Here is a 14,412-nt window from a genome sequence, read left to right on the forward strand (position 1 = left end):
CGAGTGTAAGAAGGATAGGGATATTAAATGCTACAGGTGTGGGCAAGTAGGGCATATAGCAAGTGGATGTCGAGGTACTCGTGTGACTGAGGTTTGCGGTAATTGCGGGAAGAATGGGCATTATGCTAGGATGTGTAAGGAACAGTGGGCAAAGTGTGTTGAGTGTGGAATGGAAGGTCATGTGGCAAGTGTGTGTAGGCGAAAGAGGATGAGTCAGGTTGGGAGTTCGGGAAACTAGGTACAAAGGGGATTCAGTTGGGTGGGTCCTCTGGTGTGCGGTCAGTAAGAGTGATGCATGTGCGTGAAGGATTGTTGCATGAAAAAGGGTTTGGAGGAAGAGCTCATGAATGTATGAGTGTAAAAGTGAGGTGCAAAGGGGTGTGTTTGGTTGCTTTGATTGATACTGGGTGCAGTGTCAGTGTTCTTTTTAAGAATGGATGTGACAAGTTGCGGAGTGAGTGTGAAATTGGGAAATGTAAATGGGAGGTATGAGGAATAGGAAATTTGGGTATGCCTGTGGTGGGAATGTTGCGTGAAAATGTAGAAATCGAAGGGGTAGTGATGGATGAAGGTGACTTTTGTGTGATCGAGGGAATGAGTGATAAGTATGATATGTTGTTAGGATACAGGTTCCTGAAGAAGTGTGGGATGGTGGTCCATCCGAGCAGGAATATGATTGAGTTGCATAGAAAGGGGAATGTACATGGAGAGTTGTACTTGGATAGGGATGGAGGGGTAAGCAGTAAAATATGGAAGGGAGTGCCGTTGGTTGCGAAAGAGAGTGTAAAAGTGCCGCGAGAAGTTGGAGAAGTTGTTAGTGTGAAAGTTGCGTGGCCCGATGGTCTTGGGATTGTCAAAGGTGACAACTGTGCATATGTGGTTGAGGGTGTGGATGCGAACAAGTTGGTAAGAGCGAGCGTGCATGTGTACGACAGGATTTTGGATATGGAGAATCCTCGGGTTTTTGTGGCCTCATTGCCGAGTGTTAGGAAAAAGCGAGTGCGGGGTATACGTGAAGGTGATTGTGTGGGGTTGTTGTATACGTTTGGTGGATGTGGACGACGAAAGATATGTTAGGGTGCGGCGAGTGATGACAGGTAGCATGAAAGAAAGTGATGAGTGGAAGTATGATGAGTTGAGAGAAAGAATTGAGGTGGATGAAAATGTTGGTGATGACGAGAGGGAGCGGTTGATGCAGATGTTGTGGGATAGGCGGGGTGCGTTGAGTCGGGGTGACGAGGATTTCAGGGGATCTAAGCTCCCAGATTTCAAGATAGTTTTGAATGACGATACCCCCATATATCAGCGTCCCCGACACTTTTCTGCGCCTATTGCCCGAGAGATTGAGGAACAGTGTGAGGAACTTGAGAAAGTGGGAGTGATCGAGAGGAGTGAGAGTGCTTGGAATAGTCCCATAGTCCCAGTACGCAAGACAGATGGGAGTTTGAGGATGTGTGTGGATTACAGGAAGGTGAATGAAGTGACTGTGAAGGAGCGGTTCCCGATGAATGTGGTGTCTGATTGTGTGTATAAGATGCATGGGATGAGAGTGTTCACAAAATTGGATTTGGTAAGGGGCTATTACCAGATGCCTCTTGAGGAAGGGAGCAGGCATGTTACGGCTTTTTCGAGTGGTAGCTGCCACTATCAATTCAAGAGGTTAAGTTTTGGATTGGCTAATGCGCCTGCTGCCTTCCAGAGGGCGATGAATGTAGTTTTGGCTGGTTTTGATAGAAGGAAGGTGACTGTGTTTATAGATGACGTTGTGATTGCAAGTGAAACTGTTGAGGAGAATGTGGAACTGCTTGAGAAGGTGTTAGAACGGTTGGAAGAGGTTGGAGTGAAAGTGAAGCTGGAGAAGTGTACGTGGTTGGTTGGGGAAGTGGAATTTCTTGGTCATAAGGTGAGTGCGAGTGGTGTAAGGAAGAGTGAAAAGTTTGTGGAAAAAGTAAAGGAGTTTCCACATCCCCGGACCGTGCGGGAGTTAAAGGTTTTTTTGGGTTTGATTGAGTTCGGGAGGAAGTTTGTTAGGGATTGTTCGGGTATAGGGAAGCCGTTGACTGAATGGACCGGGAAGAAAAATTGTACTAAGTTGAGGTGGGATGAGCGAATGGTGGGAGCATTTGAGAGATTGAAAGAGGAGGCTGCTAGAGACGTCACCTTGTCTTTTCCGGACTATAGTGAGGATGCCAGTAAACTTGAGTTGTATGCTGATGCTAGTAAGTTTAGTATGGGAGGATGCTTGGTGCAGATGCAAGAGGTGAATGGGGAGGGACAGTTGAGAGTGATTGCATATGTGAGTAAAGCTTTTAATAAAGCAGAGCTTAAGTATTCGGTGGTTGAGAAGGAGCTTGCGGCAATAAGGTTTTGTGTGAAAGCGTTGAAAGTGTTTTTGTATGGGGTAAAATTTGTCATAAGGACAGATCATCGGCCATTAGTTTATATGATCAAGAAGGAAAGTGTGAATGCCAGGATTGCGAGGACAATTGAGGATTTGAGTGAGTTTGATTTTGGCTTAGGATATGTGCCGGGAAGTAAAAATGTGATTGCTGATACGATGTCTAGGATGCATGGTAAGGACAGTGGTGTCGTGAAAAGTGACTGGGATCCGAATGTGGTACCTGAGGGGTTGGTTGTAAAAGAGAGGTTTGAAGGGAATGACAGAATGTGTGAATGTTTGTTTTCGGCATTGAAAAACTTGGAAGGTAAGGGTCTGGTTGAAGAGGTACCTGGTAGTGTGAATGAGTTGCGAGTGAAGTTGATGAGTGATGTGTAGAAGGAAGTGGCATATGCGGAGGAACGAGGTAGGGAAAGAGAAATGTTGCATGAATTGTTGTCAGCAGTAGCTGAGTTGTTTGGCATAAAAGTGTTGTTGTATTTTGGATGGGACAAACCGGTTGAATATCGAGGAAGGGCGAGTACAGGTAATGAACGTGGAATTTTGATGATTCAGTGCGGGGAACGTGGTTGTAATTGGTTGGTTACAAAAAGGGACTGTGAAGGGGATCTGAGTCAGAGTTGTGGAAATGGGGAATTAACTGAGGATGAATGTGATGAGGAGGATTGTGATGTGGATAACCAGGTGGACGTGGTAGTGAATGTGTGTATGCATGGGACTCGTGGATAACCAGGTGGACGTGGTAGTGAATGTGTGTATGCATGGGACTCGTGGATAACCAGGTGGACGTGGTAGTGAATGTGTGTATGCATGGGACTCGAGGGAAAATGGTGACGTTTGTCCAAGTAAATGATAGTGAGTATTGTAGTTTGGTTGACACAGGGGCACAAGTTTCCTTGGTGAGTGGGTCAGTGGTGAGTGAACTTGAGAGATGTGATTGGGAAGTGAAAAGGCAGTCTCCAAGTATGAGAATACATGGGTTGGGGCAAGGAAGTGTTTTAGTATGGGAAGAGGTACGGTTAAAGGTTAGGTTGGGAGATCTTGAAGTAATGCATAACTTTATAGTTATAGGAGAAAATGATATGCCATCTTGCTTTTTAATAGGGATAGATTTTTTGAGGATCCACGATATAGACGTAGATGTAGGAAATGGAATTCTTAGAAAGGGGGGCAGACAAGTAGCTAGGATTCAAGATGGTAATGTGTTTGTTGCAAACTTTGTGGGTATGATTGATATTGCTAGGAGTGAGAATGATCTGTTGAGTGAGGAAGAGATTGAGGAAATGCAAAGTAAGTGCCTGGAGATAAGTGTGTTGCGACAATGTGTTTTGGGAGGAGTGCGTGTGGAAGACTGGCCATGTGAGTTGGATGTATATAAGAGGGTTGCTAAACGTTTTTTGGTGTGCAAAAACGTATTGTACTTTTTGCATCAGGAACGGGTGTATGACAAGGAAGTGTATGTGCCAGTGTTTTCTGTTGAGTCAGCTGTGAGTATGTGTTTGTTGGTGCATGATCGGTTTGGGCATATGGGGAAAAATAAGTTGTAGGAATGCATGAAAGAAAGATTGTATGCTCCTGGGTTGAATAAGATTTGTGTGGATGTGGCTGTCACGTGTGAAGACTGTCAGAGGGGAAAGTATCAGAGTGTGCATGCAAGTCCACCTGTGTTGCTATTGCAGATGAAGGAGCCGTTTGAAATGCTTGTGATTGATTGTGTTTCTTTGCCTAGGACTGCAAGAGGACACGTGGGGATGATTGTGATGGTGGATCACATGAGTAAATTTGCCTATGTGGTTCCCATCAAAGATAAGAGGAGTGAAACTGTTGCACGAATGGTGGGTCAAGTGATGTTGCCCATGTGTGTGTGTAAGCCGGCAAAAATGTTGAGTGATAATGGACCTGAGTTTGTGGGATGGGAATTCGAAGAAATGTTGAAGGAATGGGGTGTTGTGCATGTGTATTCTACTCCGTATATGCCCAGTGCGAATGGGTTGGCTGAAAGGACTGTTAGGACAATGACTGAGATTTTGCGGACAATGACTGAGATTTTGCGAATGATGAGTAAGAGTGACAAGGATTGGGATATGTATGTAGGACGTGCAGTTTGGGCATATAATGCCACACTGCAGAAGAGTATAGGTATGTCTCCATGTAAATATGTGTTGAGTTTTGAAAGGATTGTCAGACCGCGGTTGGGTCTGTCAGAAGGTGATCGGGATTTGTGGAAGAAAGCGAGTGAAAGGTTTGAGAGTTTAAGAATGGGGATAAGGTGTTGAAAGAGGTGGTTGAGATGGGAAGAATGAATGTGAATAAAGTAAGGGAGCAATTTGAAGGGCCTTTTGAGATTTTGGAAGTGGGACCGAGTGGATTGAGTTATGTTTTGGGGAAATTGCGAGTAGGTGGGGGACTGGATGAGGTTAGGGCACACCATAACCAGCTCCGTAAGTGGAGGGAAGTACCACAGTATGTTCGGGAGAATGCGATGAGTGAGTGGTTGAGGGTGAATAAGTATGAGCCGACTGTTGGTGAACAAATTGGTCTGGGAGATCGACAGTGGTGTTGGGGTTGAGTATGGAAGAAAAACAGAAGAGTGTGGGGGGAGAGAGGAAGTGGAAGGAAAAAGCGTGAACGGCATGGTAAAGGGGTTGGTGGTAGGGTGCAAACGGTTGATAGAGCGTGTGCTACGGATGACTTTTGGGGGAATGAATGATACTTGTATTGTATGTGGGTTTGAGTTGACAGGGACAAATGAGACTTCAGTGAAAAGGAAACTGAGTAGTGAGGAAGTGGTTGATAGGATGGATAAGTCTTTGCGGGAGTTTGACAGAAGTATGGATGAACTGAGTGGTTTGGTGGCCGAAATAGGGGAGATGTTGGAACCAGAGTTAGAAGACATCGGTGAAGTAGTGAATGGAATTTGGGAGGATGGTAGTGAGGGAGATGATGGGAGTTTGAAAGAAAGTGGTTTGGAAGAAGTGAATGGCGATGTAACTGAAAGAGTGTATGATGGTCCTCAAACAAGATCCAGGGGACCTGCATCTGAGCATCCTTGGGTGTTGCGAAAGGCAATTTAGTGTGGATGTTGTGAGTGTAAGGAGATGTTGTCAAATGTAATGGGGGAGGTAATATGGAGGAGTAATGATAGTTTATATTTGACAACATCTCCAAAGGTTGTGTGAGAGAGACCTTACCTTACCTTACAGACCTTACATCTTGTTCGGGTTGCCCCAGGCCCCTCAGTGTGAGGCACCTCTAATGTCTACCAGAGAGTTGCTAGTACATCTTCCGGTATATTTTGCATCTTCCAATCTTGGATGGTCTGGGATGCAGTTTAGATATTTGTCGAGCTTATTCTTAAACACATCTACGCTCACTCCTGATATATTCCTCAGATGAGCTGGCAACGCATTGAATAGACGCTGCATTATCGATGCTGGTGCGTAGTGGATTAATGTCCTGTGTGCTTTCCTTATTTTTCCTGGTATAGTTTTGGGCACTATTAATCTACCTCTGCTTGCTCTTTCTGATATTTTTAGTTCCATGATATTTTCTGCTATTCCTTCTATCTGTTTCCATGCCTGAATTATCATGTAGCGTTCTCTTCTCCTTTCTAGACTATATAATTTTAAGAATTGTAGTCTTTCCCAGTAGTCTAGGTCCTTAACTTCTTCTATTCTAGCTGTAAAGGACCTTTGTACACTCTCTATTTGTGCAATATCCTTTTGATAGTGTGGGTACCATATCATATTGCAATATTCAAGTGGACTACGAACATATGTTTTATAAAGCATAATCATGTGTTCAGCTTTTCTTGTTTTGAAGTGCCTTAACAACATTCCCATTTTTGCTTTACATTTTGCCAACAGAGTTGCTATTTGATCATTGCATAACATGTTCCTATTCATCATCACACCAAGGTCTTTAACTGCTTCCTTATTTGTGATGGTCTCATTATTAGGTCCCTTATATGCATATAGCTTTCTTTCTCTGTCTCCATAATTTATTGATTCAAATTTATCAGAGAGAGAGAGAGAGAGAGAGAGAGAGAGAGAGAGAGAGAGAGAGAGATTGGTGGAAGAATGAATGGGAGTGGTTAAATGGCGGTCGGAAGTATGACTGTTGTGGCGCTTTGTGGGAAGTCAATGGAAGTCTGTTACGAGAGTCTAAACAGTGAGACGTCTGGTCAAGTCAGTGTCGGTTTTGGCAGCAGTTGTCCTTTGGTGTTTTGTTCTTTGGGTGGTAATTGATAGATTTTGGGGTTGTGAAGTTGTTGTGCATGTGTCTGTCTGGTTGTGGTGAGGTTAAGAAGGTTGGTGGTGCATTTTCGGTGTCTGTTAGTGGTGGTTGGGGCAGTGTTGGTTTTGGCGGGTTGTTGTTGTGCTTCTGTGAGTTGTGTGGTTGTCGTGTTCTTTCAGGCGGTTGGTGTTTATTTGCAGTGATTTGTTGGGTTATTGAGTTTTTGTGGGGTTGTGGGTCTCGGGGGGTTGGTTTGTGCTTGGTTGTCGGCGGTGGTTGTGTCGGCTAGCCTATGGCCTACTATATCCAGTGGACAGCACAGCCTAGCCCTGAGTAGCAGAAGCCAGAGGTGAGTACCTGTTTGTGGTTTTTTGTTCTGTATGTAGGTATGGGTCAATTGTCCTGCTGTATTTTGTAGTGTTAAGTGGAAAGTGTGATTGAGGGTGGGTTTGATAGCCAGACAGGTTAAGTTTATGTGGGGAGGTTACATGTTTTTGGTGATCCCGCCACATAGTCACATTGTGGTCACGCCCCCGTTGACAGATCATCTAGAACTCACCAGCTATACAGGTCACTACCTTGCTGGTGACTCTAGTAAAGCAAAAGCCGACTTAGGTGACAGTAATCACGAAGTCAGCTATGCTAACAGGTAAGGAACCAAGATGTCAATCATCTGCATGCAATGTGTTTCCTAAAATCCTTTTCTGTCTCTCCCTACCTCCAAAGGTGGGATTCAGCTATATATATATATCTGCCAGGTAAGTTTCATGAACAAAATGATATTGTTAAGATACAATAAAGTTTGTTCATACTTACCTGGCAGATATATATAATCAAAGTACCCACCCACCTCCCCTCAGGAGACAGTGGAAATAGAAAATCTGATAGAAAATGGGAATAGTTCCTGATACCCGCCTCCCAGCGGCGGGAATGGGTACTAATCACCTTGCCGACCTCTGCGTGTGCCGGGAGTTTTGAAATTCTGTCGACTTCGGAGAAATACAGCTATATAGTATATATCTGCCAGGTAAGTATGAACAAACTTCATTGTATCTTAACAATATCATGTTTACATAGTTTTTAATGCACCCAAAGCATTAAAAGTAAGGTTTTCTTAGGATTTTTGATGATGTTCTGGCTTACGACGATTTTCGGCTTACGATGCGTCTCAAGAACGGAACCCCCTTCGTAACCCTGGGACTGCCTGTAATATATGTGGTAAAATGGTTTTATTACCTTTATCATTTTCTTTCATAAAGTTAATCTTTGTATGTTGGTGGTTAGGCTATAGCACCAATGCCGAGGCTAGCCTACAGATATGCATCTTAGAATTCAATGGTTGGTCTTTAGTATTGCAGTATAAGACGACCCCCAACAGGCAGTCCCTGGTTATCGGCGGGGGTTCCATTCCCGGGGTGTGCCGATAAGCGAAAACTGCCATTAACCGAAACTGTGATTTATGGCTCTATAAAGGGGCTTTTGGCACGCCGGAAGAACACTTATGGCACTGATAACTGGAACTTGTCCCGTTATCGCGCCATAAATTGCCAATTTTATGGGGCTAGACCAGCACCAAAAAACTGGATCGCTGATAACCGGGTACTGATTGTACTACATTCTCCAAATACAGCAAAATAGCTGAATTGACACAAATCTTATTTATTTTATATCTATCCATTGAACGGGGAGATTCGTAAAACAGAAAAAAAAAATGTGATTAATAACAGAAACTAAAAAAAACAAAAACTTTCAAATAAGGAAATATTAGACTTCTCCCTACAAACCACCTCACAAACCCATTGACTTTAATTACAACCCATTTCTTCCCCCTTACTGACAAAGTAAATTTCTTTCCCCAATAATAAAAAAAAAATAAACTACCACAACAGTCAAAATGGTTCATTTGATGCTGCATATCTATTTTTTAATTTTAGAGGATGGTTGCCTTGGAAATAAAATGTGCTGATGTATGGTGCAAACTGCAGTTCCAAAATCCAAAACACTAAAAACTGAAACAATGTCCCCAGTGGTTTTGGATAAGGCATTTTGAACCTGTATAGCCCCATAAAATCATAATGATTTTATAGTTAATCTTGTCAGCTTTTTTGGGACATCATCAGCGAAGAATTCAAGATTATTATACTGTATATCGAGCTGTATTTGTTTGTTATAGGCATTTTTTATAATTCCCTTAATATAACAGCATTTTATGTTTCTTGAACAGGTCTGCAGTAAATGTACATAAGTATTGGAAAATTTTGGTCATGAACATTGACACAAACAAACAAATGGCTTTAAAAGAACAAGAATCTTTGCTACATTTGGTGACTTGTTACCAGGTATGTATGTACACTTTATTTACAGAAATACGGTAGCTTTGAATCCAAATACTGAAGCTAATTTTGAGTTTGATTTTAATAAACCTGTCGCAGAAAACTGGTGAACCTTTGTATGTAGCAAACCCCATTTTGAAGTCCTTACTTAACCCTTAATGGACAGGCATGATCATGTGAGGCATAATAATAGTTCTAGAGTATCATTTTAAGGAAAAAATATTAAAATCACTTCAATGGGCCATAAATTACTTATGGCAACTCTTACAGCAATGCTAGTGTGTATTACTACCTCAGTACATTATAGAAGGAAATCAGTGTGATTTGAGATTTCATGGGGGAATGTACTGAACCTCCCCATTCCAGGATGTCTTTTTATATATTTGCTTATAAATATACTCAAGGATTGCAGTTGTTTTTAGTTTTTATCCTTTATGATAGTATGTCAACTTTACAGTAATTGTAATTTTGTGAACTATGGTATAAGAAATGTTAGAAATAAAAGGTACTGCATCTCTCCCATCTCAGAACATCTTTTAAGTATTTTACCATAAATATACTCAAAATTTGTTACTGATTTTAGCCGTTGTGATATTGTGTGAGCTGTGATTATATTACAAAATGAAATATAACATTTAGTTAGAAAAAACAATTTTAACTTGGTAAAATTAGCATATTTTTACGAGTCTTGGAAAAAGAGGTCCCCCCCACAATGTTGGAAATATTAATTTCTGGGCTCAGTTTGTGTCGCTGCGTGAAATAATCCTTAAGTTCATTATTTCTAAGGTAAATGAGCTAACAAATACCAGAGAAAAACAAATTCAAGAAGATGTCAGTATAACTGACTCGCTCACCCAAAATAAAAGAAGAGTGTCGGTATGGTATCTGGGGCGAGTGAGACCACTACCACGAACTTGCCATTTAGAATTCTCCTACATCAAAATCCCCCATCTGAGAGAGCCGACCCACAGGTCGAGGTGGCAACTACTACTACTACACCCCACGCCACGCCGACCGTGGCGCCTCTTGGGGCCATCCTTTCAGTTAGCCGACTAGGAGCTACACGTGATTTTCTTTGCTCTGTGTTTTGTGAGTTTTCCTGTGGATTTACCCTTACCATGGAACAATCAGCTATCGCAGCAGCTAAGTTAAGTACCCTGAAAAGGTTTGGATTTAGTTTTTCAGCCAGGAGCCTGTATTTACCGTTTTTTAGGTACGATTAAGGCCCCCTGGTCTGGCGCATGGCGGCCATGGCTCGCCTCGTGTTTCGTTAGGTTTCTCGGTCTCCCATACCTTGAAATCTTTCATTGCTTAACCTTTAAGGATTTTGATCACATGCTACTCTAGTCTTTTTATTATGTGACACGCATTTTATTCTTAGATTTACATTATTTACATCGTATTGGGGATTCTTAGCCTACCCCTAGATTTCGTTCATGCATGCATGTTTTCTTTATCTAGTTTGTAGGCATCTGAGTGATTTTTCTCTTATTGTCCTGACCCTAGCCATTGCTCTCCTCATCAGCTAAGGCTAGCTCTGAGTGGTAGGCTGTCTTCTTCGGAACCAGCCGTTCCCTCCTGGACTCTTCTTTTTCTCTCACTCGTGTTTTTTCCCCCTCTTTCATATTTTCGATGTAAATGTTTTTTATTTATTGTCGTTGGGTTAGCGTTAGGGCGTCCAGTTCTTTTTGTTACAAGGGTCATTGGTTATGCGTGGTCCTGCCCCAGTCGGTTTTGTTGCTTTTCCACCTCCTGGTCCACCTAGGATCACGTGTACCGCTTTTCTAGCAGTTTTGTTGCATCATTTCTTATACAGTTTTGTTGTTCTTGTTTTGACCCTTGTATACACGTGTTACCGACACAGTCGGTTGTGTTGCATTCATGTCGTGGTCCACTTTCAATCGCGTGGACCCCTGGACGTCCTTCCCCAATCTCCCCCCCCTTCTTCTCTCGCCCATAGGGTAGAAGGGAGGGTTCTGTCCTAGCTCGCTCTCAGCCTCTGGCTTCATCCGGGCATTGCTCCCCCTCTCTCCCACGCATAGGGAGTAGGGGAGTTTGGACAGCATGTTAGACTGGGGGACCACTCATCTCCCTCGTGCTCGGGGTGAACTCCGGCGTGGTCGGGGTTGGGGGTTGGCCACCCCCAATCCGGTTGCTCCGGTCTTCCCCGGAGTACCTTGGGTCTGATTTCTCTCCCTCCTTATTGTTTTGCCTCCCTGCTTCGGACGGTGCACTGGCTCCCTTACCCCGGTGTACCTTCGGTTGTCGGGGAGGGTGGCGGGCTCCGCCGACCACCGGAGTGGATGTGATTTCAGTGGGTCATATAGCTTCCCCTATCTGTTGTTCCTATCTTCGTTTTCTGGTGATTGCTCTTACTAGGGCATTCTTCCGGTCAATGGAGGGAGGAGTATTTTCATACACCGGAGCTACAACTCTACAAAATTTAAGTATAATTTGTAGTGTATAACCTTTCTAGTTTAAGTTGTCTAGCTTAAGCATAGGGCATCCTCCCCTGTCCTCCAGTGTGAATTTTTCTCTTCTGAAACTATAAGTTATATACTTATGGTTTGGGGAATTTTCCCTCCTCCGGTGTACACCGGAGTCGCTCTTTTAATAGCTGTAGTCACACCTTAGTCTATAAGGAATTCAGGGGGGGATTATGCCTATATTTATATATACTCCGGCATGCAACGGAGCATTAGAGTAGCCCTGTGAGTGTAATTCAGATACTCATGTATCTTTCCACTTACAGGCTACCAACTGCCAAGAGCCCGGCTGTAATGCCGTTCTCCAAGATCCCTGCGGGCATGAGGTCTGCCGGACTCATGCCCCCTGTGCTACCCCCAACGGAGACTACCTAGTTTGGTTCCATGAGGCTTGCTCGATATGTTACGAGCTGGTGAACCAGGTTTTGGACAGAGTAAGTACATATGGGTATCATGTTTCCTACATGACATATTGGCTCTGATATATATACATACTTAGTTTTAAGCTTTCTGTTATAGTCTAGTCAGTAAGGAAAAGGAATACCTTTAGACTTTCTAGGTGCACTACAATGACCCTCTCTTTCAGGCTGCTGCAGTTAAGGAAGTGGCGTTGGTGACCCTGAAAGCCTGGGTCGGCGGCTTTGGAAAAAACGCCGCCAAAGGACAGCCCTACATCCTTGAAAAGAAGATGGCTGTCCTCATTTTTCCAGGAGGGAAGTCGACGGGGTACGTGGACCCCGCCGCGGCAGCTCCGACGATAGCGGCAATCCAAGAACAGGTGGAGCAAGCCTTCACAGAAGGTTCCGGCCAGGACATCGTACTGGAAGGCTAACGTTAGATATTAACGTAGAGCCAATGATGATAGGAGTAGATGATTTGTTAGTTGAGGTAGGTTCGTTGGGCACCCAAGGGCTCCCTTTGGGTGCTCCTGGATCTTCGTCTCCTGTTCCTTCTTCTTCCTTCCAGGGCTTTACGGATTCTGAGATCCCGCATAGTGCCTCCGCTGCTTCTGTGATCTCGAAGTTGAAGGGACACAGAGAGCAGAAGACCCTGAAGAAGACGTTGACTAAAAAGACGTCATCGTCTTCTTCATCTCGTAAGTCTCCGGCTTCTCACCCCGGAGCAGAGAAAGTGAAGGCCTCTTCTTCCTCTGCTTCACTCCCAAGAGGGTCTAGGAGTAAAACCTCCAGGGAAAGGTCCCGTACTCCCGCCGGGTCTGTGACTTCTCCCACTACCGCCGGAACCCCTTCGATGGCCTCGGCAGGGGTAATGGCGTCTAGTGCTTTTGATCCTGCTGCATTTTCCGCAGGTATGATGCAGCAGGTAGGGGACTTAGTAGGTTCTCTGAGCACGAAGGTGGAACAGATGTTTGCCCAACTATCTGATAGGATGTCCACCCAAGAGAACCTTCTAACAGGCTTAAACCAAGCACCACAGGCTGATTCCCCGGTAGTAGGTGCTGGCCAAGCCCAACTCCCGGCATACGAGACCCTTCCTGCTTTCTCCATGAGCAACCCTTGGAGGATAGCAGCTTATGCTCCCTTCAAGGATGGCCTGATTTCCATCCCGGAATGCGGAACTCGAAGGATTGAGGACTTCGAGTTCCACCCGCAGACTTACAGCCCCCTTTCATGGGGTATGCCAGGCTGACGGAGACGGCGCTGAATAGGGAGGACAAGATCCCGAAGGAGACGGTCCTGTATAGCCGGGACCATGCTCAAAGAGAGTGGCTTCACTGCTTGGAGGACTGGGATTGTATCAATACCAGGCTCCAAGCATTTAAAAGTCCCTTTACGATCTTCACCACAGAGGAGGAGGCACCACTCCCCTTTCTGACGAAGATAGTGGAAGCCACTATACAGGCGGGCATGAGGGGTGAACCTTTACCACAACTGAGGGAAGCAGACCCCACGTCTCCTCTTCTCCCTTCGTTTGGTGATCTTTGGGAGAATCTTCCGGCCACTTTCACTGTTGGTAAATTTAAGCCGGACTGCGCCATGGACCAGTTCGGCGAAAAATTACCAAGGCTACCAGACAACCTCATCCAAGCGGAGTTTGAGGCAAGGTCTAGGCTAGGAAGAACCCTGAACACCATGGTCATGACCGAAGTGGCCGCCCTGACTTACGGATCAGAACCGCTCTTCAAACTTTTGGCAAAGTCGCAAACTCATACAGTCCAAGCAGACTTGTATGAGTTTGTCGTGGCAAGGATAAATTGCTGGAAACACGTCCTCCAGGAAGCAACTATTCGGCATAAGCCAAATAAGTTGCTTTCATCTATCATCTGGGGGGCGGACCTCTTCCCGGAGTCGGCAGTTAAAGAGGTCCAGAACAAAGCGACGAGACTTAACCAGAGTCTCAGAGATCGTTGGGGCCTCTCAGCCAAGAGGAAGTCAGAGAGTTCTTCTTCAGGGAAGAAATTGAAGAAGACTAAGCGGTTCCAGCCGTACCAGAAGAAGCAGCAGCACTTCGTCCAGGCGGTCCCGGTCACCCAGTCAGGGCAGCCCGCTACATCAAAAGGACAAAACCAGCCGATCCTTTTGCTTTCTCCTCAAGCTCAGCCCTCTACCTCTTACGCTGTTTCCCCGGCTTTCAACCCTGTGTTTGAAGGCCAGACTTTTCAAACCTTCAACCGGTTTGCTAGGGGAAGCAGGGCCAGAGGCAACTTTCGCCAAAGAGGCGCAGGAAGGACCGTCAATAGAGGGAAGCACTTCCGTGGCGGGCGAGGAGCTCACCCCGCACAACTAAAGTGAGATCTCCAAGGTAGGAGGGAGGCTGTTCCTCTTCCGGCACAGGTGGGGGTTCAGCAAATGGGCAAGGAGTATTGTGTCCAAGGGTCTGGGTTGGAGTTGGATCGAAGGTCCCCCTCCATCCAGGCCATTCCTTCAACTTCCATTGCAGGAATTGACAGATTATGCAGAGGAACTCCTTCAGAAAGGAGTAATATCGAGAGTCAGGC

General features: G+C 44.9%; 1 protein-coding gene across 1 annotated transcript in view; it reads left to right on the forward strand.

The window, feature by feature from the left end:
- LOC135210327 (uncharacterized) overlaps positions 1–14,412 on the forward strand; it is a 702,311-nt gene that overhangs the window by 592,483 nt on the left and 95,416 nt on the right. Inside the window, 1 exon segment of the mRNA XM_064243213.1 lies at positions 8,859–8,973. Within this exon segment, the coding sequence (XP_064099283.1) occupies positions 8,859–8,973 (115 nt within the window).

The sequence above is a fragment of the Macrobrachium nipponense genome, chromosome 39 (assembly GCF_015104395.2).
Source record: "Macrobrachium nipponense isolate FS-2020 chromosome 39, ASM1510439v2, whole genome shotgun sequence".
Lineage (NCBI taxonomy): Eukaryota > Metazoa > Arthropoda > Malacostraca > Decapoda > Palaemonidae > Macrobrachium > Macrobrachium nipponense.